The sequence below is a fragment of the Schistocerca piceifrons genome, chromosome 4, assembly GCF_021461385.2.
Source record: "Schistocerca piceifrons isolate TAMUIC-IGC-003096 chromosome 4, iqSchPice1.1, whole genome shotgun sequence".
In the NCBI taxonomy this organism is placed as follows: domain Eukaryota; kingdom Metazoa; phylum Arthropoda; class Insecta; order Orthoptera; family Acrididae; genus Schistocerca; species Schistocerca piceifrons.
In genome coordinates, this window is record NC_060141.1 from 353,195,524 (window position 1) to 353,220,769 (window position 25,246).

The 25,246-nt window shown below is 43.6% G+C and overlaps 2 protein-coding genes and 1 pseudogene across 4 annotated transcripts in view; 2 read left to right on the plus strand and 1 right to left on the minus strand.

The window, feature by feature from the left end:
* The window catches only part of LOC124794745 (glycerol-3-phosphate dehydrogenase, mitochondrial), a 185,945-nt gene extending 180,369 nt beyond the window's left edge, over positions 1–5,576 (minus strand). Inside the window, exon 1 of the mRNA XM_047258354.1 lies at positions 5,557–5,576. The gene's annotated coding sequence lies outside the window, so the exon portion shown is untranslated. The remainder of the gene's footprint in view (positions 1–5,556) is intronic.
* Positions 1–25,246, plus strand: part of LOC124794744 (laminin subunit gamma-1-like) — a 337,502-nt gene that overhangs the window by 2,919 nt on the left and 309,337 nt on the right. For 2 of the 3 annotated variants that reach the window (XR_007016605.1, XM_047258351.1), the window contains exon 3: positions 18,485–18,508. The exons of the other annotated variant lie outside the window; for it this stretch is intronic. Coding sequence is in view for 1 of the 2 variants with exons in the window: in XM_047258351.1 (XP_047114307.1) it covers positions 18,485–18,508 (24 nt within the window). In the remaining variant the exon portion in view is untranslated. The remainder of the gene's footprint in view (positions 1–18,484; positions 18,509–25,246) is intronic. 3 annotated transcript variants of the gene reach the window in all.
* Positions 7,779–7,896, plus strand: LOC124796531 (annotated as a pseudogene).

Below are 25,246 nucleotides of genomic sequence, written 5' to 3' on the forward strand. Positions count from 1 at the left end.
GCTCTCCATGTTACTGTATCCTGTGCTAGCCTCTCCATCCCCGCATTAACTACTGTGACCTACGTCCTTTTCAATCTACTTATTGTATTCATCGCTTTGGTCTCCTTATACAACTTTAACTCCCCACACTTCCCTCCAATACTAAATTGGTGATCCTTTGATGTCTCAGAATGTGTCCTAACGACCGATCCCTTCTTTTGGTCAAGCTGTGCCACAAGTTTCTTGTCTTCCCATTTCTACTCAGTATTTCCTCATTAGTTACATGATCTACTCATCTGATCTTCATCATTCTTTTGTAACACCACATTTCGAAAGCTTCTCTTCTCTATTTGTTCAAACTGTTTTCGCCCGCGTTTCGCTCCCATACATGACTACACTCCGGACAAATACTTTCAGAAAAGACTTTCTAACATCTATTTTCGATGTTAAAAAATTTCTCTTCTGCAGAGATACTTTTCTTGCCGTTGCCAGTCTACACTTTACATCCTCTCTGCTTCGGCCATCATCAGTAATTTTGCTGCCCAAACAGCAAAACTCATCTACTTTTTAAGGTCTCATTTCCTAATCTAAGTCCCTTAGCATCACCTAATTTAATTCGACTGCATTCCATTATCCTTCTTTTGCTTTCGTTGAGGTTCAACTTATACCCACCTTTCAAGACACTGTCCATACCGTTAAACTGCTCTTCCAAGCCCTTTGCTGTCTCTGATAGAATTACAATGCCATCGGCAAACCTCAAAGTTTTTATTTCTTTTCCCTGAACTTTAATTTCTACTCCGAATTTTTCTTTGGTTTCCTTTACTGCTTGTTAAGTATACAGGCCGAATAAAATCGGGGATAGGCTACAACACTGTTTCACTCCCTTCTCAGTCACTGCTCGCTTTCATGCCTCTCGACTCTCGTTACTACCATCTGGTTTCTGTAGATGTTGTAAATAGCCTTTCGCTCTCTCTCCAAGTCCACAAATGCTATAAATGTATGTTTGACTTTCCTTAACCTATGTTCTAAGATAAATCGTAGGGTCAGTATTGCCTCGCATGTTACTACATTTCTCCGGAATCCAAACTGATTTTCCCCGAGGTCGGCTTCTGTCAGTTTTTCCATTCTTCTGTAAAGAATTCTTGTTTATATTTTGCAACCATGACTTATTAAACTGATAGTTCGGTAATTTTCATGCCTGTCAGCGACTGCTTTCTTTGGAATTGGAATTATCACATTGTTCTTGAAGTCTGAGGGTACTTCGCCTGACTCATGCATCTTGCACAGCAGATGGAAGAGTTTTGTCATGGCTGGGTCTCCCATGGCTACCAGTGGTTCTGACGGAATATCGTCTTCTCCCGGGCCTTGTTTCGATTTAAATCTTTCAGAGCTCTGCCAAATTCTTCTCGTATCTCCCATCTCATCTTCATTTGCATTTACTTCCCTTTCTATAACATTGACTTCAATTTCATCTCCCTTTACAGACCCTACATGAACTCCTTCCATCTTTCAGCTTTCCTCTCTCTGCTTAGAGCTGGTTTCCCTTCTGAGCTCTTGATATTCATACTGCTTCTCTTTTCCCCAAAGGCCTTTCTGATTTTCCTCTTGTGAAATACGCTTCTAAAATGGTTCAAATGGCTCTGAGCACTATGGGACTCAACTGCTGAGGTCATTAGTCCCCTAGAACTTAGAACTAGTTAAACCTAACTAACCTAAGGACATCACAAACATCCATGCCCGAGGCAGGATTCGAACCTGCGACCGTAGCGGTCTTGCGGTTCCAGACTGCAGCGCCTTTAACCGCACGGCCACTTCGGCCGGCGAAATACGCTTCTAAGTACTTACATTACATTTGTCCTCTAGCTAGTCTGCTCAGACATTTTGCACTTCCTGTGTTTAAATGTTTGTATTCTCTTCCGCCTGCTTCATTTGCTGCATTTTTATATTTTCTCCTTTCTTCATTTAAATTCAGTATCTCTTGTGTTGTACAAGCATTTCTGCTAGTCCTTGTCTTTTTACTTATTCGATCCTCTGCTGCCTTTACTATTTCATCTTTTAAGGTTTTGTAAACTGATAAACGTTTCCAAAGACTAGCTGTACACTAACGGGCAAGTATTTAACTACATTGTTAATACTCTCATTTTTGTACTGTCCACGATATTTATACAACAACAGGTTTTTAATGGAGTTATGTATTTCTTTTAACTACATTAGACAGCGCCAGAAAAAAGGCGTTCAGGCGTATATTGATAAAGCTTGCAGCGTTCAGGTGTATATTGATAAAGCTTGCAATGAAACTATTAGAAGAAAAGGTGGAAAACATGCTAAATGTAAAGGCCTAGTCCAGTGACACATAGGAGGTTTTTTTTCTTAAAGTGAAATTCATGTCAAATGAAGGAGAAATTACATTGAACCTGCAGCCTCAGCCCACAAATTCTCTACATATCCCGCGGTCCTGCGAATATTTAAAATGTAAATCTTAACATATATTACACCATTATACTCTCCATTCCAAGAGCTACAGAACAAAGTTCAAAAGGTTCATTGTTCTATTTTCAAAACTTACTTCAGTAACTCTTTATATAAGCATGTACCTTATCGTGTACTGCATCCCGTGGAAAAACTTGTTCCAGTGTTTTGATCTGTTAATGAGGTACTAGTGACATCCACGCGAACTACAAATAGATTAGGCCAAATGTAACTACAGGAGCAGTGCTGTGTTCAGAGAGATGGTCGACACAAAAGATACGCTGTTACAGAGATGAGTACTGTTGCCTTGTAAATACTCAGAGTTATGTGATGTTCCTTCGAGCTGTAAGTAACAAACGCCTTAACGAAGGCGCCTTGTGCAGCATCGACAGTATCACAACATACCAGTAACATAAATACTTTAGGCTCGCAATCTCCTCTTACACTCGTTAAGAGTTATTAACTACATGTTAAACAGCTGGTAGCAGAGGACAGCTCTGATACCGCACGGTGTGTTGTTTACTACTTATTCCGCTCTCTGAAGGTCGTAACATGCGGTCAGCAAGAATGAGGAATTACTGGATGACGGTTTCTTCTTATCACTTGACTCACGCAACTGTCGACGATAAATCAATCTAATAACATGTTACTTCACGAATGTTATGTACTCCGTGAGTCACTACTTAGCTATGATGTGTAGTGAAAACGACTAACGACACTGGATTGCTCGATTTCGTATCGATACGAATTATTGTGAAAGATTATTTCCCAGATGTCCACTAAAAAGAAACTCCCTTTTGCTGTTGCGTTGGTATGTGATCAGTTAACTCTCACAATTAACGACAGACAAATTACGTTATTTTGATTGGAAATGCAGATTTTTTCTTCGGGAAGGGGTGGTGGTACAGCTCTGTGCAGCCCTTTTTGTGCTATAGGTAACCTTGATCTAGAATACTAAATGCCATTTTTTCTTATGATATTGTAATTTTGTCATCATTGTTCCCTTCGAATTACAGTGGATTATTTACAGCAAACTTCATGAGGGAATAAATTTAGGCTACTGTGAATCAGTAGTCAGAATGACCAACTCCTTGAGCAGATGTCTAACTATTATCATGAATGAACACACGTTATTCCTACAGCACGTTTCTGAGCGATCAATATTTTCATTCTTAAAGACGAATTACTCCAGAAAATTATTCCATATGGCATTTTTTGAATGAATCAATGAAAATACTCAGAATACGTCATCAGACGATTATTTATTTTTCGAAGAAGAACTGCAGTTGCTACGGGAGGGTCACAGTTCTAATCACTAATTCTGCAGTCTGGCTAACTGGCTCGCAATGGTAAAAGTCAAAGGACAGGCGAAGAATGACTTTATTGTTCATATTATGCGTTTCTGAATTAATCCATCATCAGATATTCAGGAGTGTTTGCTGCGCGTAGATATGGTGCTTCAAGTGGTATGTGAAACAAACAGACGAAAGATAGTCTGCGAATGTTTATATAGTTCGTCCTCTGACAGCCACGATTCGACAGGCGTCACGTGGGGATGGTAGTTGGCCCTCTACAGGAAAAAAGTACCTGGCCATTGGTCCGACCAGCAGTTCGAATCTCGTCATTGAAATCGTCGTTATGCCGATTTTCAAATTCAAATGTTATCCTCAGTTTCTGACTGATTTCCAACCCTGTTTTAGTTTGTGTTGTTGTGTAGGACAGGTCCAGTTTTGTTCAATTGTACTGATCTGGGCTCACGCTACTTTTAGTCGTAACGGTTGCTCTGTACTGCACTTTCGGCAACCGATTAAACGGTGAGATAGACTTCCACACGCGCGAGCTGCTACTCAGTGTAAGATTACGACACAAAAAGTTATATTCTGGTCTTTGAATGACTCATCACTCAGAGACGAAACATCAATGTACTTGTGAGAAGCAAATGACTTTCTTTTGAGATGCAGGGGCCATTTGTTCCATAACTGACGAGTTACTCCTATGACAAATCTGGAGCTTTATTACTTGTGAATTCGAAACCGGATCATTGGTGCACAGATCACGATACCAAACTTACATGGAACTCTCATTGATAGAGTTAGCTTTTCACCGTCTCTAACCGTTTCAGATTGACAGACGCGCAGACTCGACCCCCATGGCTGGGGTTTACCCAGAGGAACGCAGGTGTGTGAATCCCGGTGGTGGAAGAAAATTTCTTGGCTTTGGCGTAGCGGGCAAAAAGGAGAGGTGGTTAACAGCACAGAATGTCACTCAATGCAACAGCGTCTCGACTCCGGCGCTCTGTGCAGTGTGCCGTAGAATCAACTTACACTGGTGTAAGTGGATCTATCGGATGTGGATATGGGCATCTGCAGCCTCTCTGGCGGTGTTCAAATAAAGCTATGCATGACAGTACACACACAATACTGCACTACAAGGTCACTGAATATAATTTCATTATAGACACGTCCCTAACAAGGAGGAAGATAGCACTAACCGGCCTTCGCTTCGACATTTCCGTGACTGCACTACGAGGTTCCACATATAACTACTCGTTCCGACGCTGAGTACATGAGGCATGTAGAGAATTAGAACTGTCTGGAGTAATTTTATACTTTCAAATATTAAAAATCTTTGGAAACATGTGTTGAAACCTTCTCGAAGCCAGCGCTGAATAAAATTGGTAAATACTTTCAAAGCAATATTTGTTTCACTATCACTTTTGCAACAGCATTTTTTGATTATATTACTTTCGTAAATTATTTTCAAACCTGAATTGGCTATGGCTAAATGTAAAGAAAAGAATGTTTATTTCGAATTCGATAGCGATTTTCTCGAACTGTATCAATAGTGAAAAACTGCACGTATTAAAGATACAAGGAACTTACATCCAGATGAACTAAACGAATAGTGACACTAATGAACAGATACGAATTACCATGCTATACCCTACATATAGCGCATATCTGTCACCTTCGTGTTAGGTTCCTTCCAAGTAAAATGCATACAGAACTTAAGTGCGGTGCTATAAAGTAAGCAGCAGCGTGATCTGCAGATCGTGGGCTTCTTAGAATACACAAAAGAAAAATCTGATATAGTAAGCACTGTACTTACCTAATTAGCGAGCACTTTTGGTGACGTCGCAAGCGATACACGTTTCCCACTGTGACGATGTTCACGGCGCTGAGACCACGCGGTGGAGAAGGTTCACCAGCCACTGGAAGAACGAGAGAACTGCGTTAACTGTGGGAGAACTGCGCTTATTGAATGAGTCGCGATATCACAAGAGGGAGGGGGGGGGGGGGGGGCTGAAGGATGCCGACTGATGCAATGTTGCAACCGTCGAGGAAAATGCGGATGGAGATACTGGTGCTATTCGAGAAGCTTTGTCACAAATCTTTCGTAAGCCGTTTTTGGCGAGCGCGTCACAGCGCTTCTTCGCGATAAACAGTTATGTCACTGGGGCGAAGTCACGCCTGCAGCTGAAACGTCATGTATTATCTCCTTGTGGTTACGAGATAAGCTCGGTTCCGCGTCGTCATGGCGCGAACGTTCCCCGTATAACACGACAGTGCATAGGTTTTGCATCCTTCTAATCTACCTTTAGAGCTGAAGGGGGATATGTCTCAGTTAATCTTGACCAACAAACACATTATCCGGCTTTACATCTTTCTCCTTTTCTTCGAATTCGGCCATGTATTCAATTTCGCTGTGGATCGCTATTCTCCGTTCTTTCTCCTCAGTTCTTCCCCATTCCTTTATTTTGCATTTTCTCTATACCTCAATAGAGGTGCTTCTGCGTTTGCATTTCTCCTTTTCTTGAAAGTCATGGAAGATTTTATTTTTTAATTCCATATTTTCTTAATTTTGAACGTCTTAATCTGTTTTATTGTGGCGCAGACGCCTTCGTAATGAGCCGGGCAATTATGGAGTCTGTCTAAATACACTGACAAAAAAAAAAAAAAATCACGACGCTAAGAAGGAGTTGTGGGACATAAATGAAAGTTGGCAGCCGTGTTTCTACATCTGAAAGAATGATATCTATTCCAATTTCGCGATAGTCGCTTAAGAGAGCATCGCAAATCAGGTTTGCTTTAAATACGCGCTGTAACGGTCGTGAGCATTGGTTCCCTTTGAGATTGGACGTGGTGAGTGGATGTCAGTCATGAATGCCTTTAAGGCGACAAATACGCTATTATCAACACCTCACTGAGTTTGAACTAGGTCGTGTAATAGGGCTACGAGAAGGCGGATGTTCCTTCTGTGATATTGCAGTAACACTTGGGACGAATGTAGCCACTGTACATGATTGCTGGCAGTGGTGGTCATGAGAATATACGAGGTCGCAAGAAGACCGGCCTCTGGACAGTCACGTGGCAGTATCGACAGGGTAGACTATCATGTTTGGGGTATGGATCTGGCGCATCGTACTGTAACTCCAGCAGCAATCTGAACAGCGGTTGGCACCACAACGACACAACGAACTGTTGCAGATGGGTTACTTCAAGGACGTTCCGAACCAGGCGCCCTGTAGCTTACATTCCACTGATCCCAAACCATACCCATTTGCGACTTCAATGATGTCAAGCAAGAGGTCATTGGAGAGCAGAGTGGAGGCCTGCTGTGTTTCTATGAAAGCTGCTTCTGTCTACGTGCCAGTGATGGCCATGGGTTGGTTAGAAGGAACGCCAACCTGTCTGTGTGCTAACGCACTGGACCTACACTTGGAGTTAAATTCTGAAGTGCGATTTCATATGACAGGAGGAGCACTCTAGTGATTATCGTACGCAGTCTGACTGTAAAATTACACAATTTGGTGGTTGGACCTGGTAAGCTGCCATTCATGAACAGAATTCCAGGGGGTGTTTATCTAACAGGACAACGCTCGCCTACATACCGCCGTTGTAACCCAACATGCATTACAGTATGTCAACATGTCGAGTTGGCCTGCTCGATCACCAGATCTGTCTCAAATCCAGAACATGCGGGACATCGGACGACAACTCCAGCGTCATCCAAAAACGGCATTAACCGTCCCTGTTTTGACCAACCAAGTGCACCCGGAATGGAACTCCATCCCACAAACTGACATCGGAACCTGTACAACACAATGTATTTACGTTTGAACGCTTGCATTCAACATTACGGCGGCTACACCAGTTATTAATGTACCAGCATTTCACATTTGCAGTCGCTTATCTCGGGCTTACATTAACATTTGACCTTGGAATGTTAATCACTTAAATATGTTACCCTGACAAATCTAATCCCGAAATTTAAGTGCTATACATTAATTATTTTTTGGTGTTGCTATTTTTTCCGTTAGTGTAACAATGGGCAACGGCCTTGCCGCAGTGGATACAACGGTTCCCGTCAGATCACCGAAGTTAAGCGCAGTCGGACGTGGCCGGCACTTGGATGGGTGACCATCCGGGCCGCCATGCACTGTTGCTATTTTTCGGGGTGCACTCAGCCTCGTGATGCCAATTGAGGAGCTACTCGACCGATCAGTAGCGGCTCCAATCAAAGAAAACCATCATAACGACAGGGAGAGCAGGGTGTTGACCACACACCCCTCCTATCTGCATTCCTATTGAGGATGACACGGCGGTCGGATGGTCCCTATGGGCCTTTTGTGGCCTGAAGACGGAGTGCCTTGCCTTTAGTGTAACAGTGCCCGCAAATCTTATAAGCATTTGAAAAGGTTTCAATTTTAACAAGCAGTGAGATCCGGCACACGGTTTGTTAAGATCTCGTCTCTGCTGTCTGCACCGGAAAATACCCGGCAGATGTTTTTTACACTAAATAACAGCACGAACGTGATGCAATGGAAAGTGGCCTCTTCCAAACATAGTGTAGGATTTCGTAGAGTATAGCTGTAGAAGAATGTGGTCCGTAATGATTGTCTATATGAATCAAGATATGACAAGACAATTTTTAGACAAGGTTGGTAAGTGAGCAACTGGCGAAATACTGATCATTAATATAATGACTACTCTTATGCAGGGTGTGGACAAAAAGAGGGAAACACTAATATGGCGTGGGAAAACTGTAGACATTCAAAACAGTTTCCAGACCTCTCGGAATGGATAAATGTACTTAATCTGTGGTTTTCTAGAGAATCTTATACTATTCTTCCTGCAACATAGTGGAAAATTCAGGTAACGATGACGGAGGTGGATAGCGATCACAACCCTTCTCTCCAAAGTAGACCACAAAAGGTCGGAAATATAGAGTTTTGGTGACTGTGGTGGCCGAGGAGACGCGGCATTTCACCCTCGTGATCACAAAACTAGTCCTGGACGATGCGAGAGGTGTCAACAGGTTCCCTGTCGCCCTGGAACACAGCAGCACCACTGGGGAACAAACACTGTACCATGAGATGGACCTGATCAGCCAAAACGGTCACATAATTCTTGGTAGTAACGCGATCTTGCAGAGTACTCATGGGGCCCATGGATTACCACGCTATGATTGCCCAAATCATTACCAAACCACCACCATGTTTTATTCTTGGGACGTAAACTCGGCCATAAGCTCGAAGCATTGTGCAACAGCACTCATCCGATCAAATGACTTTCTTCCATTGCTTCAATAGACCATTTTAATGGCTTTGGCATCACGTTTTCCTGTTGCGGGCAACTGAATCACTAATCTACATCTACGTGATTACTCTGTTATTCACAATAAAGTGCCTGGCAGAGGGTTCAATGAACCACCTTCATGCTGTCTCTCTATCGTTCCACTCTCGAACGGCACGCGGGAAAAATGAGCACTTAAATTTTTCCGTACGAGCCCTGATTTCTCTTATTTTATCGTGATGATCATTTCTCTCTATGTATAGGTGGGTGTCAACAGAATGTTTTCGCAATCGGAGGAGAAAACAGGTGATTGAAATTTCATGAGATCTCGTGGCAGTGATAAACGCCCTTGTTTTAATGACTGCCACTCCAATTCACGTATCATGTCTGTGACACTGTCTCCCCTATTTCGCGATAATACAAAACGAGCTGCCCTTTGTACTTTTTCGATGTCATCCGTCAGTCCCACACTGATGAGTGGTTTTGGAATTCCAGCTCGCCCTGCAGTTTCCAGCTTTCGGAGCTTCTTTCGTATTGTCTTGGTGCTGACAGTGTTCGCGAGTGCGACATTAGGCCCTAGGTTCTGCAGTGGCTTCTGCAGCTTTCGTCCTCTTCAATGAATTCTGCCAGTCAACATACACTTTCGTCCGCGTTGTGATTTAGCAGATGTTTTTCCGCTTGCCCTGTATGTGGCATAAAACTGCGGTGCGGTATTTCTTGAAACGCTCGACACTTTGTCTTCCCCAGTTACTGAAAACACCTTCATACAAGCACCTACAATTTGCCCAGATTCGAATTCATTTAGCTCCGACATAATGCAGTCGCAACTACACAGAACACTAGTCTGATCACGACTGACATTTGCAACGTATTGAGGACTTTGCACAGGTGTCGTTGGAGTCCAAATACAACAGTGCATTCTGCAGACTTGGCCAGCATCTGCATTTCTGTTCTAGTATGCTATTCTCGCTGTGTTTCCATATTTTTATCCAACCCCTGTACGTTCACTTCTAATTGTCATCTGTGTAACAGAGATTATTGATGAATTCTGAACATTTTCTCTTTCCATACGAAAATGAATGTCCAGAGGGCGTTGATGGCTTACTTGCAGCAAGTTTTGCAAGCGAACTCCTGGCATGTTCTACAGAATTCAGGTTACCCTCTCACGCTAGCGACGGGATTCGAGTGATATTCTAACCTGGTATATCTCGTTTAGGGGCACAGAATGAGATTAATTTTTTTTACGTTTGACGAGGAGCGATGTGGTGTCGATAGTAACTGTGGAAATATACACAAAGAGGCATAAAATGCAAAGAGTCTCGTATCGCTTGAAGATATGAGAGTTCGAAAGATAGAAGGAACTTCAGGATTTTACGCCTTGTCGAGGTCGTTAAAGACAGAGTTCTGATTGGGAAGGATAGGGGAGGAAATCAAAAGTGAAAGTACACTACTGGCCATTAAAATTGCTACACCACGAAGGTGACGTGCTACAGACGCGCAAATTAACCGACAGGAAGAAGATGCTGCGATATGCAAATTATTAGCATTTCAGAGCATTCATACAAGGTTGGCGCCTGTGGCGACACTACAACGTGCTGACATGAGAGAAGTTTCCAGCCGATTTCTCATACACAAACAGCAGTTGACCGGCGTTGCCTGGTGAAACGTTGTGTTGCCTCGTGTAAGGAGGAGAAATGCGTACCATCGCGTTTCGGACTTTGATAAAGGTCGGATTGTAGCCTATCGCGATTGCGGTTTATAGTATCGCGACATTGCTGTTCGCGTTGGTCGAGATCCAATGTCTGTTAGCAGATTATGGAATCGATGGATTCAGGAGGGTAATACCGGACGCCGTGCTGGATCCCAACGGCCTCGTATCACTAGCAGTCGAGATGACAGGCATTTTATCTGCACTGCTGTAACGGATCGTACAGCCACGTCTCGATCCCTGAGTCAACAGATGGGGACGTTTGCAAGACAACAACCATCTGCACGAACAGTTCGACGACGTTTGCAGCAGCATTGACTATCAGCTCAGAGAACATGGCTCCGGTTACCCTTGACGGTGCATCACAGAGAGGAGCGCCTGCCGACGAACCTGGGTACACGAATGGCAAAACGTCATTTTTTCGACGAATCCAGGTTCTGTTTACAGCATCATGATGGTTGCATCCGTGTTTGGCGACATCGCGGTGAATGCACATTGGAAGCGTGTATTCGTCATCGCCATACTGGCGTATCACCCGGCGTGATGGTATGGGGTGACATTGGTTACACGTCTCGGTCACCTCTTGTTCGCATTGACGGTACTTTGAACAGTGGGCGTTACATTTCAGATGTGTTACGACCTGTGGCTCTACCCTTCATTGGATCCCTGCGAAACCCTACGTTTCAGCAGGATAATAATGCACGACCGCATGTTGTAGGTCCTGTATGGGCCTTTCTGGATACAGTAAATGTTCGACTGCTGCCCTGGTCAGCACATTCTCCAGATCTCTCACCAATTGAAAACGTCTGGTCAATGGTGGCCGAGCAACTGGCTCGTCACAATACGCCAGTCACTACTCTTGTAGTATCGTGCTGAAGCTGCATGGGTAGCTGTACCTGTACACGCCATCCAAGCTCTGTTTGACTCAATGCCCAGGCGTATCAAGGCCGTTATTACGGCCAGAGGTAGTTGTTCTGGGTACTGATTTCTCAGGATCTATGCACCCAAATTGCGTGAAAATGTAATCACATGTATAATATACAAGATCCTATTGGAAGTGGTTTGACGTTGTCTTCCTCCGACGTGTTATAAATTGTCAAGTGTGTATCTGCGTATTGTGAGTGTTTGTGATGAGTGCTTATACAGTGCAGTGTTGTGTATATTGTTGTGGATGGAGGGAAGGGAGGAGGTGAAACCCGGTGCCGGCGCATAGTCTACTCCTCTCGAAGAGCACAAAGAGGACCGCCGAGCATAACGTCCACGTCCGGCGGAATGATCACCATCAACTGTCACATGACCTCACTTCATGAGACACCTCGAAGAGGTTTAGAGTTTAATCCGAGTCACTGGCGCAAAGGCTGGCGATCAGGAACTATACGCCACCACTGCATCTCTCGTGGCCGGCCAAGTGGTCGCAGCGAAAATTTTCCACGACCAAAATTCGAACCGGCTTACTTCCGAGTCGAGGGCACCGGACAGCGTGTGTTAGCGCCATAGGCTACAGAGGCGCGTGGGAAGAAATCGGTAGTGTTACTTTCAAAGGAACCCTCTCTGGGTCTGCCTCAAAGGTGGAAGGATCTCCTCCATTTAACTTTTCCAATAATGTGGATGTCCATTCTTCCTTAGAGCCTAACAGCTGTTCACTGGATAAATCAATAACCTCGATGTTTCGAGTGCAAGTACGAAGTTATTCCGCGATTCACACTATTACCTGGTGCAACAGCACTCGTTGTCATGGTCAACATGAAATCACGACTCATCAGAGAACAAGGTAGAGCAGTGGTTTTCATCAGATGGATAGCAAAACGCAGGACGATCCAGTAGTTATTGAAGTGGTACAGATCAAATTATTGACAGGTGGGATGCTTTCTTGTCACTTTCTAGGTCTGAATACAGCTGTCATCCCATCTTACAGTTGGTGTATGATCTATGCGCTCGTATTTTGTTGAGTAGGTGCAGTGCGGAACAGTCCTTCCGGAAGCCAAGGAACGCGGCATCTATCGTTCGCCTTTATCTAAAACTTCCTTGGTCTCGTGGACGAACAAAGCTAGCTTTCAGACGATCGTTGTTTCCGAAACCCAGGCTGGTTTCTACACGGGAGATTTTCGATCTCCAGAAATGTCGTAAAATGCGAGACTAAAACATGTTCTAAAATTCTATAACGGACCGATACCAGAGATGTAGGCCTATAGTTTTGCGCCTCTGTTCGACGACTCTTCTTGAAAAAGGGGAATCAGCTGTGCTTCTTTCCAATCATAAGGAAAGCTTTGCTCCTCAATAGGTACCTAAGGTACACTGTTGATGGAAGAGGAAAAACTTGTTTCGCATACTCTGTGTAGAATCTAACTGGTATCTCATCAGATAGCGCGACGTTTCCTCTGTTGAGCTATTTCAGTACGGGATCAAGCACCTTACGAAGAATTATTGGCCGTTAAAGATAACTGTTCACGAGAAACGACCTAGTGGCCGAGTGTTGTCGTACCGTAGGATGAAATCACTACTTAAGGTGTAAGGATGTACCCCAGGCCGCGCGGGATTAGCCGAGCGATCTAAGGCGCTGCAGTCATGGACTGTGCGGCTGGTCCCGGCGGAGGTTTGAGTCTTCCCTCGGGCATGGGTGTGTGTGTTTGTCCTTAGGATAATTTAGGTTAAGTAGTGTGTAAGCTTAGGGACTGATGACCTTAGCAGTTAAGTCCCATAAGATTTCACACACATTTGAACATTTTTTGATGTACCTCAACGTCGTATCCAGAAACTACGAGGTAGCTGTAGGATCTTCGGGCCTTGTGATCTAGAAGTAGATCCTAATCACCGAAAGGTTGCAATATCGATTACTGATTGGTCAACGGAATATTTCAGTCAAGCTTTAACCGAGCTTTTTCCCCTCGATGACGCGAAAGTTCAACAGGAACGACACCTGGTTCGGATTCCCCTATCCCCGATAGGGTTACTGGGGCAAGTCACCAAAATGGCTCCATTTGAAAGATTTCCAGCAGGCCCGTGGGCCACTCTAATTATTATTATTACTAGCCATAGTAACGAGAGTTCATCCAGCAGATCGGAGCTGCGTGCAGCTTGTAAGACTAGGAGCGCAGTTTCATCTCCAATGGTGGAATCACAACCCCTGGCGGGAAGTAACGTCTTGCATGCAACTGCTCCGTCTGTGGCTTTTTCTGTACCATACCTCTACAGTTCGGAGCATCTTGTAAGCCGACTATAGGTCCTGCCAACACCACGTTACACACTTCATCTTTAGATTTCCAGGTTGATTTCGTCATACTTGTAGGCATCGAGACCTGGACATTGTCTTGTTATCCTCTCAGCTGTTAACACTAGCTACAGAGTAGCCCTACTTATTGTTGTCCCTACAGTACTTTGTATCTCAGTGTGAGCAAGCTGACGAATTTCAGGCAGTGCCAACCACAATACTTAAATATAAAGGTTCTTATCGATATGAATCTATCCTGTCATATGTGCTTGACTAAATGTCGATCTAGAAACAGATAAGCACTACACAGACACCATCTCTGCTGAAAACAAACTTCTCACTTATGTCCGATGAAGGATCTCGAACTCCGGCAGCTGTCCAGTTCGATGCACTTCGCTCGGTAACTGGGACACATCCTAGGTAACACTGTTGATCATCATTCTACTGTAAACGCTCTTCCCTATGACGACCAACCGAAAATAATCACGTGTCTGGTCGCCTCGTAGGCTCATCATTTTCACGAATCATTCCGCACACTGAATTCAATGTTATCACTCTTCTGGTAGCTACAGCAAAGGCATACTGTAATTGGGATGTAGTGGAGGCTAAGTCGTATGACCTCTGATTAGTACTCTACCAGGCATGTTCAGAAAATAAGAGTACTGTGACGATAGAGGGCTGTGACTTTTTGTTTTTTGGGGGTTGGCAACACTGAATGGTAGAGAGGGGATCCCCTAACCAGAACGAGCGTGACAGGAACACGGTAAGAGGTAAACCCACGTTGAATTGTCCATCTGCATTACAGATGTTGGTAAGAAATACGGCGAAGTGCGAGCTGCGTGCTGTGATACGCTTCCTACTTGTGGAAGGATTAACACCTACCGTCCTTTTTTTTTTAGCCAATCAATACTGTTTAAGGCGAGGGTGTTCTGAAGAGAATGAGCGTGTTTGGATAGGTAGGGAATTTAGTGGAGGTAGAACAAAAGTTCATGACGAACAGGAATGGAAGATCTTCCATTTTGACTGATGAGTTGGTGCAAAAAATCGAGGAAACTGTTCGCGAAGACCGCCGATTGACAGTGGATGAAATTTCTCCAATGTTTCAACAACTCAGAGAACTCTCTTTTACGAGTCACACACAGAAACGCTGGGCTACCGGAAGCTGCACGCTAGGTGGGTCCCAAAACAGCTGACAGAGTAGCACAAGAAAAATAGTCAGTAGGGCCCGTGAGCCTTGAACGACTTCTATTGTGAGGTGGGGTTTTCCTGAGCTCTATTGTGGCTGGATATGAAACGTGGATGGCTTCAGTGTTTTTGGACCGGAAAGACGTAATTTTGGCCGAGTTTCTGCCTCAGGTGGAGACCATCAATACACAACGATATTGTGAAGCCCTAAAAAAATTGGAAAGGAACGTTAAGAGCAAAACAAGGGGAATGCAGCCGAGAGGAGAGTGCTTGATGCCCGTCCGCACGCAGCCTTTGCCACCAAGAAGCTCTTGGACCCATTTGGTTGGGATGTTTTGAACCATCCTCCGTATTCCTCCGACTTTGTACCTCAAGATAATCTTTTCACCTCCCTGAAGACATATATGAGTGGAATAAATTTTTCAACCGAAGAGCAGATGCAGAAAGAGGTTCTAAAGTGGTGGAAGGAGCTGGTGGGAGAGTTCTTAGAGGTGGGCATAAAGAAGCTTGTGCCACGGCTCACCACATGCATTGAACGGGATGGCGATTACGTTGAAAAATGGTCAACAAGTGTATCAACATACTGTAATTTTTTTAAATACACTTTTTCTAAAAAGAAAAAAAAGAAAAATTTAGAACACCTACTTTCTGAATATTGCTCGTTCACGATTTATGTGCCCGTAGCCTTCCAACGGTCTGTCAGCAAAGTGTGTCCGCTAAATGATGTCTCCACGTCATACGATCAGTCATCGCACACGTAACTGTAAGTTTGATAAGCAAGTCTGATGATGCGTTTTATGGAAGCGTGCACAAACGCTCATCGCTTTTCCACATTCCATGCAGGCTTTGACAAGCACCTGTTCGTAAAAGAAAAAGGAAGATTAGAATTTCACATCCCTCCAACTACGAGGCCATTGGTGTCGGAACAGAAGCTCGGATATGGTAACGGCGAGAGAGAAATTCGGTCGTGCCCTCTGGTGCGATTTAGGGACATAACGGAAAACCTAAAGCTGGATGGCTGGAAGCGTGTTTGATCCATTGTCCGCCCTACGCGAGTCCAGGCTGCTAACCACTGCGGCATCGCGCTTAGTGAATCAGTTCGTCTTTCGAATATGTCGATACCGGGCGAAGATGATATTTTTTTCATTTTGGGCAGTTACTGAAACTGATTAATGAAACCGAAAACGTGATGTCCCGTTAAATTAATCTGAGCTGAAGATATAACATTCACATGATTGGTATAACAATTTCAAGGTAAATAGAGATACCTGTATGAGCCCGCTCTTACTCGCAACATGTTTTATAAAAAAGCAGGGCACACTCGTGAGATAAGGTATAATAACACACGAAAGACTGACGGCAATATTGCGGTTTATCGCATGCTGGAGGTTGCGTGAAGGCTTCAGATATCCATGTATACACTTCTGTAACACACGATTATTGACTTGAAACTTCGTCTCTCTCTGAACCGCTTTAATGAATACTTTCTTTTTCCCCATCTAGTTGATGATGAAAAAATTTATCGTTTTAATCATGGCATGTTTTTCTATTAAAGAGCCAATTACTAAATATTTTCTTATTAAAAATATAACATGTATAATATCCATCTTTGTTTTACCATGACAGACCATCGATTTAACGCCTTTGGAAAAAGATTAACGCTTTCAAATAGTTAAATAGACTTTCCCATAAATTTGAGATTGCTTAGCTTCATGTCGGTCGACATAGTTGCGCTGCGAAGACTGCTTCACAACTGACATTTTGTTTTAGAAGCCTGAACATTGTCGGTACACGCGCTCAACCACATGTATTTTGAAATGTTTAAACAAACTTGTATGAAACAAAATAAATCATGCGTCAGCCAGGTTGAACAGTCCTGATGTTTGCGCAAAATTACGCTACAGACGCACAAGCGTGCTTAAACTAAGTGCCTGGTCTTTGCATGCTTCGTAAACTTTGTTTCGTGTGTGGCCGCCTTTGCTCGCAGCACGGGCCCTGGACTGGATCTCAACGGGTCCTTTGACTTGACTACACCTCGCAGGCATCTTGACAATAATATGTCGAAGAAGGCAGTAAAGGAAGGCGGCACGACATGAAAGAGTATCTTTCATCCGCTTTCCTTTGTTCTGCTGTACAGAAGAAAGATCTATAGGACAATGATTCACAACGTAGGAAACCCGTGTTCCACAAACGAATGCCTGGTGTTACGCTTTCGAACAGACTTGCGTTAAACCTACAAATTGAACTCTTCCTTCCTGCGTTGCCAGACATGTAGTTATCTGCCGCCTACAGATGATACGATTGGACTGCACTGGCGCTTGTTCACACGCGGAGGGTTTTTGAAGCAGTACTGCGGTACAAACATATTCAACTTTCACGGGAATTGCTGTACCTTTTTTAACCGCATTATTATTGTTCTGCAATTTATCTTAGTGTGGTGGACGTGTGTGATCAGGAAAGGAAAAAAGAAATTTAAATGACTGTACCAACGTGGTCTCTCGGTGTCGGTAGCATGTAGATTAAGTTTCATTGCTAACGCACTCGTGACACAATGTGAGGCCCCTTTGATAACCCAGAGAGTAGCGGGAACTGCTTCACACCAGATGTCAGAGGAACGTGACCTTGGCTGGAGCAAGGTCTCCTCGTATCAGAGCTTCCTCGGTCTCGTGGCAGCCACATGGTCTGTGAATAGCGAAAACTTAATACGTACGGGCAGGAGAGTAACCCAGCACAAAATACGGAGAGAAGATCTCTAACAGCTGGCACCGCTGTAGATTGGCGTTTATTTATGAAATTTCATGCGCTACTAATGTTTGCCTCATAACACACACGCACGCACGCACGCACGCACGCACGCACCCACGCATAGCTTCAGTTTGCCAGAGGTCACAAAAAACCTGAGATCATTGTAATCATAATACTACCCTGTCGTCATGACAACACTGGTACCGCTATCTTTTACTGCTCTGTTCTCATCGACTGATAAAAGAATCTAAAATATTTTGTTTCATCTGTTGGGCCCTTTTCTTCACTCGACATTTTAATCTCCTGCGGTTTGCAATGTTCTTCCATTTCTGTGGTGTTGGCTCACCGGTCCTTCCGTGTATCGCAGGGTAAATGTTTTATTTCGACCCACGAAGTCTGCTTTAATTTGAATCCTTGACACGTCCAACGAGGTGGAGATGGTAGGCTGGAACAAGTGCAACATTTTGGCCGTCCTTCTGTAATAGTAAATAAGTTACTTTGTTCTTGTCTCTTGCTCGTATCTTTTCACTATTCAAAAATTTGGATTTTCATGTATTGTGTTAAAATTCTGTATTTTTTCCTTCAACCATGCCAAAATCTCATCTTTTGTTTTAGACGCAGTTGATGCCATATTTAACGGTACGGAATGACACAGGTGGTAGGATTCGAGTAACGAACCATTCTTAAAGTGTATCAGCATTCATTTCTCCAAGGTAAACAACAGCTTTTTTGTTGAAACAACGTCACAACACCCAGTATGAACAATAATAAACCTCCTGCCCTTTTCTGTTCGCACACACATTGTTGCAGGCCGCGTACATGTTTCTACGCGGCGGATCGTGCATGACTGAACAACCTAGTCGCCTAGCACTACGGATATGTTTTAGCATTGCCACAGAAGCGTAAACATTTCATTACATGACTGGTCATGGTAGACACGGAAACAGGCAAGCCAGGCCAAGCGTACTAGCTGTCGCGGATCTGCTCAAACGAGCCTAAGAATTTCCATATAACATATGAGGGTCGTTCAATAAGTAATGCCCCACATTTTTGAGAACATATTTATTGTTAAGAATCAGTATTTGGTGGCAATGTACATCAGCATGTCTTGTCCATGTCCTATTTTTCTACGTAGTCTCCATCACGTTCTACGACCGTACGCCAACGTTTTCGAAAAGCGTGTATTCCCTGCTGGTGAAAGCTCTTGTCCTCTAGGCGTAGCCATGTTTTCACTGCATGAATGACACTCTCGTCATCTTCGAATTGTGTTACTCGCGGAGAATCTTTAAGCGGCCAAATAGATGGAAATCCGAGGGTGCGTGGTTTGGACCGTAGGGTGGATGAGGCAATGATGTCCAACCCAATTTGGCGACGTGTTCCTGGGTTCTCAGACTTGTGTGTGGACGTGCATTATCGTGTTGGAGCAAGATTTCTGCTGGATTCTTGTCCGATCGAAGACGTCGGAAACGGCTCTCGAGTTTATTCAGTCTTCACGTATTCCTCTGAATTGATGACTTAGCTATACTTGTACTCACGTTCATAACAGCTCAGTACACACCAAACAATTGGTTTCCACAACACTACCACAACCCCAAGTATATATTGCTGACATACGAAGTTCACCTTTTAGTATTTTGTTTACTAACAGCCGCTCACATGGTTTCAGATGACATGATGTTCGCTAAGAAAAAACGGCAACAGAAGAAATAGAGTACAGAAAACACGTCGCAAACAGCGCCAATAATTACTTAAAATATGCTTTAACATACAATAAATAAGGTAGTATGAAAATATCCATAGAAAACTATATTTCAAAAGACGAATAGTAACGATGTAATAATGCTTTACTGTGTTTGTATAACCACGCTATTTTCTACATGTTTTAGATTTAAAAACCCCACTGATGATGGTGATATTTGTCGCCGAAACTAGTTTGGGATAATAAAGAAATAAACGAATAACGAGGTGTTTTGCATCAAGGCGGACTCAATTTCTGATATTACTGTTTTCCTATGCAAACACGGACCAAAATGGAAGAGTTCCAAGATAAAATAATTGTTCTGCAGGGTATTTATTTTGGAGGGTATTTATCTCTCTTTCCAGTCAAGTGAAGAAGAATTTACAGTCGATGAATTAATTATCCTCGGCCAAATACAAATCAAAAAGTAACAATCATATACACAGTCCAACGACATTAATGTGACACCCGCCTATGTTCGACGTCAATGTGGAGTAATCACTCACACATGACGGGTGACAGAACTAGCGGGGGAGAGTATACAAAGTATGGCCGGGGGACGCGGAATAGTCCGAAATGTTCACGTGCCGCCGTGGTTAAAGTATACCGTGCATGGAAAAAATGGTGCAGTCCAAAACTGGCGCCGAGGCAACGGAGATACACCGGTCTTAGATTAAACGGTTTAACGTAGGCGTTCTTCGTTGCAACGTAATCTTCTCACGAAATTCCACTGACCAACTTTCTCGTCCGAATGCGAAAATATTTTTTTGACACCGACCTACATAGGGAGGAACGATCACAAAGATAAAATACGGGAAATCAGAGCTTGTACGGAAAATTATAGGTGTTCGTTCTTTCCGCGGCTATACGAGATTGGAATAATAGAGAATTGTGAAGGTGGTTCTATGAATTCTCTGCTAGGAACTTAAATGTGATTTGCAGAGTATCCATGTAGATGTAGATGTATCTTAAAAATACGAATTTATTCGCTCTCAATCAGTATTGTTCAAGTTGAAGTTGGACTCATTTACAATTACTTTCATAGAAAATGTAAAAAGCAATATGCGTATGATGTAAGTACGGTACACGAGCGGGAAGCAAGTTCTCGGTAATACAGTTACAGAAATGGAAAACTGTAATGGTATTACCCTTTTGTCTATTTTGTACAGGGTTTCCCACCCAAAACCGTTACGCCTCACGTACCGGTTAATCGTCTCTAGTCGAATTGCTTGTGAAGTGGCAACACTACGTTTTATCGGAAAGTCTCGAGCGTGACAATATCGGGATTTATAGACACTGTATCCGTGTAGAGGGCACACGAATGTTCTCTGGAAGACTAAGTTGGAATGCAAATCGCTTTCCAAAGTCTGGGCAACTCACAAAAGGGACATATACTGGATAACTACGACTTTTGATTAGAGGATGACGGAGAACTAATGATAAAAAGCAATCACAAGTTGCGAAACAAACTCGCAAATTGTGAACTAGGCAGTGTAAAGACAACGCAAATTCTAAACGCGAAACTTTCTCCAAAACAGTTGATGGAGCGACAAGCTGATGCAGGGCATCGAACAGCGACTCGCTAACGATGAGGGACGAACCGTCGAAATAAGCTCGCCCCAGAATCGACTACCAGCTGCCTACTCTCACACACTTATCAAAATTACCGTAGGAGGAGGGAAATCACAAGGTTTGCAATAGTGACAACTGAAAACCACCCTTTCTCTTCCTGCAAGCAGGGAAGCTTGTAGAATTTTCTTATCCAGCACTTGTTTTCTCTGTCAACAAACTAAAAGTTGGCAGCGTACTGGCCCTCGCCTTATGATTGGCGGAACGATGTCTGAGAGTGTAAACGCAGCTCGCTTCCCATGCTGTGTACATCTACATGGATACTCTGCAAATCACATTTAAGTGCCTGGCAGAGGGTTCATCGAACCACCTTCACAATTCTCTATTATTCCAATCTCGTATCTTCGAGCTCTGATTTCCTTTATTTTATCGTGGTGATCGTTCCTCCCTATGTAGGTCGGTGTCAACAAATTATTTTTGCATTCGGAGGAGAAAGTTGGTGATTGGAATTTCGTGAGAAGATTCCGTCGCAACGAAGAACGCCTTTCTTTTAATGATTTCCAGCCAAAATCCTGTATAATTTCTGTTACACTCTCTCCCATATTTCGCGATAATACAAAATGTGCTGCCCTTCTTTGGACTTTTTCGATGTACTCCGTCAGTCCTATCTGGTAAGGATCCCACACCGCGCAGCAGTATTTTAAAAGAGGACGGACAAGCGTAGTGTAGGCAGTCTCCTTGGTAGGTCTATTACATTTTCTTAGTGTCCTGCCAATAAAACGCAGTCTTTGGTTAGCCTTCCTCATAACATTTTCTGTGTGTTCCTTCCAACTTAAGTTGTTCGTAAATGTAATACCTTGGTATTTGGTTGAATTTACGGCTTTTAGATTAGACTGATTTATCGTGTAACCGAAGTTTAACGGATTCCTTTTAGCACTCATGTGGATTACCTCACACTTTTCGTTATTCAGGGTCAACTGCCACTTTTCGCACCATTCAGGTATTTTTCCTAAATCGCTTTGGAGTTTGTTTTGATCTTCTGATTATTTTATTAGTCGATAAACGAGAGCGTCATCTGCCAACAAACGAAGACGGCTGCTCAGATTGTCTCCCAAATCGTTTATGTAGATAAGGAACAGCAAAGGGCCTATAACACTACCTTGGGGAACGCCAGAAATCACTTCTGTTATACTTGATGACTTTCCGTCAATTACTACGAACTGTGACCTCTCTGACAGGAAATCACAAATCCAGTCAAATAAGTGAGACGTTATTCCATAAGCACGCAATTTCACTACGAGCTGCTTGTGTGGTACAGTGTCAAAAGTCTTCCGGAAATCCAGAAAAACCGGAATAGATCTGAATTCCCCTGTCAATAGCACTCAACATAGCGGTGGATTCCACATTTGGGACAACATGTGGACTTTTGTTGAAGTCTCTCCGGAGATCACGTGGCTCCCACTCCTTTGAAGGGCGCTTTTGAAATACTCTGGCTTAAGAGACACCCAAAGCGGCTTGCTTACACAACCATTGCCCGTGGTAGTTCCTGGTCGTAAACCTGCCAGATCATCTTCCCACCGCCTAACAGTGGCAGGTGGCACATTCCAGCAACGGAGAGAAACACGAACTGCTAGCATTCACAGGCCCTGCTCTTCCATTCAGAAAGTTTAAGAGAATAAAGCATAAAATGATTACATAAATTGTTGCTTAGTGACATGTGACAAACCAGTGTCGTCACAGCCTTTCTTCTACATCATGGAGATGACCTGTGGACACTCGCAGTATTCAAAACTGAGAACCACCTTATTCACAGTGGCTACGCGCATACATTCGTGGTCTGACGAACAATCAAGCATCATATCGCACCTAGACTAGCGCGATCTTACTCCAATAGTAAACGTCAGGGACTGGTAGAAACAGCAACTGAAATGTAGCAAACATATATAGCTTGGTATTGAATCATCAATGAGTGGCCTCAGTAGGATATGACTCCCTTCCTTACCTAAATGAGGACCTTATCTTAGACGCGGTGTTAAACTGTATTAGCGTAATGTCTCTAGAATGTGTCTAGAAAGCTTCGCGGTGTACTTTCCTTATGATACAGGGCGTCCCACATAAAACCAGTACACCTCACTCCCCAGATTCAAGTAACAATTAACTAAGAAAGAATAGACAATAATAGCGTTAAAACATGTAGTTACCTGTTTATAAGATATGCTAGAAGTGTTGGTCACGGGCATCGCTGCCTTCATGTGATGACGTTACCAACACTCCGTAATTCTGCAGGCGTAACGATGTTAGATTGGGTGGTTGGTTGGTTGAGTTGGGGGAGGGGACCAAACAGCGGGGTCATAGGTCGTCCTGCCGAATATGAGTCCACGTCGCTTGTATGTTAATTTCTCTAGTCATGTTCCGTTTAAAATCGTCTACTGTGCGAGGATCGTCACCGTACACTTTGCTTTTTATTGTGTCCCGTAAATGAAAATCATACAACTTTAAGTCCGGTGATTTCGGGACCAGAGGCCTCTACTGACAAGTCTGCCATCGGGAAAGAGGTTGGTGATGGGGGCCATACTTTGGTTGGATGTGTGAGCAGTTGCTCTATCTTGTCGGAAAACTGCATATAACTTCTCTGTATCTGTTAATTGTGCATAGGAAGAGTCAACGATATTTAGGTACTTGACACTGGTTTAATTGAGGTTTAATTGAGAAATATGGGGCCACTCTTGCACATGCCGGACAATGCACACCAAACACCTGTCTTCTCTGAGTAGAGAGGTTCTTCGTGCCGAATATATGAGTTGTCCTGCGACCAGTATCTGCAGTTCTGGAAGCTTGCATAGCCTTACAAATGAAACCAGGTCTCAGCTGACATGAAGAAGAGCTAGGGGTCCAAGTAACGATCAGCAATTGATGTTAATATCCAGTTACAATAACGAACTCTCTCTTCTTGATCGTCAAATTTCAACTCTTAAACCACAATCACAGGGTTGGCTTTTAATTTCATATCTTTTAGCACACCATGACACGATGTACGAGATACATCAAAATGCTGCGTTAACCTCCTTGCGATTTCTGTCTGTGGTTTCAGGGGTCCACACTGTCTGTCGTCTATTCCTCTGCAAATTCTTGACCGATCCCACAGCCCTCCATTTCCTGTACAGATTTTGAATAGTGCTGGTCGTGGGGAGTTTCCTATCATGGTACTTCGCTTGAAAACTTTTTTTACATTCCTCGTTGGAGCCTGTCTTTATGTAACACTCTACAATATCACCCTGTTCTCATACAAACAGCCACATTCTTGTAACAACTTAACGATACGAGCTTCTCACAACTGACGCACGAACACACGACTGCACTCAACTTTCCGATAAACTGTAGTGCTGACACTTCACAAGCAATTCGACTAGAGACGATTAACCGGTACGTGAGACGTACCGGTTTTACATCTACATCTACATTTATACTCCGCAAGCCACCCAACGGTGTGTGGCGTAGGGCACTTTGCGTGCCCCTGTCATTACCTCACTTTCCTGTTCCAGTCGCGTATCGTTCACGGGAAGAACGACTGCCGGAAAGCATCCGTGTGCACTCGAATCTCTCTAATTTTACACTCGTGATCTCCTCTGGAGGTATAAGCAGGGGGAAGCAATATATTCGATACCTCATCCAGAAACGCACCCTCTCGAAACCTGGACAGCAAGCTACACCGCGTTGCAGAGCGCCTCTCTTGCAGAGTCTGCCACTTGAGTTTGCTAAACATCTCCGTAACGCTATCACGCTTACCAAATAACCCTATGACGAAACGCGCCGTTCTCCTTTGGATCTTCTCTATCTGTCAACCCGACCTGGTACGGATCCCACACTGATGAGCAGTACTCAAGTATAGGTCGAACGAGTGTTTTGCAAGCCACCTCCTTTGTTGATGGACTAGATTTTCTAAGGACTCTCCCAGTGAATCTTAACCTGGCACCCGCCTTACCAACAATTAATTTTATATGATCATTCCACTTCAAATCGTTCCAGATATTTTACAGAAGTAACTGCTACCAGTGTTTGTTCCGCTATCA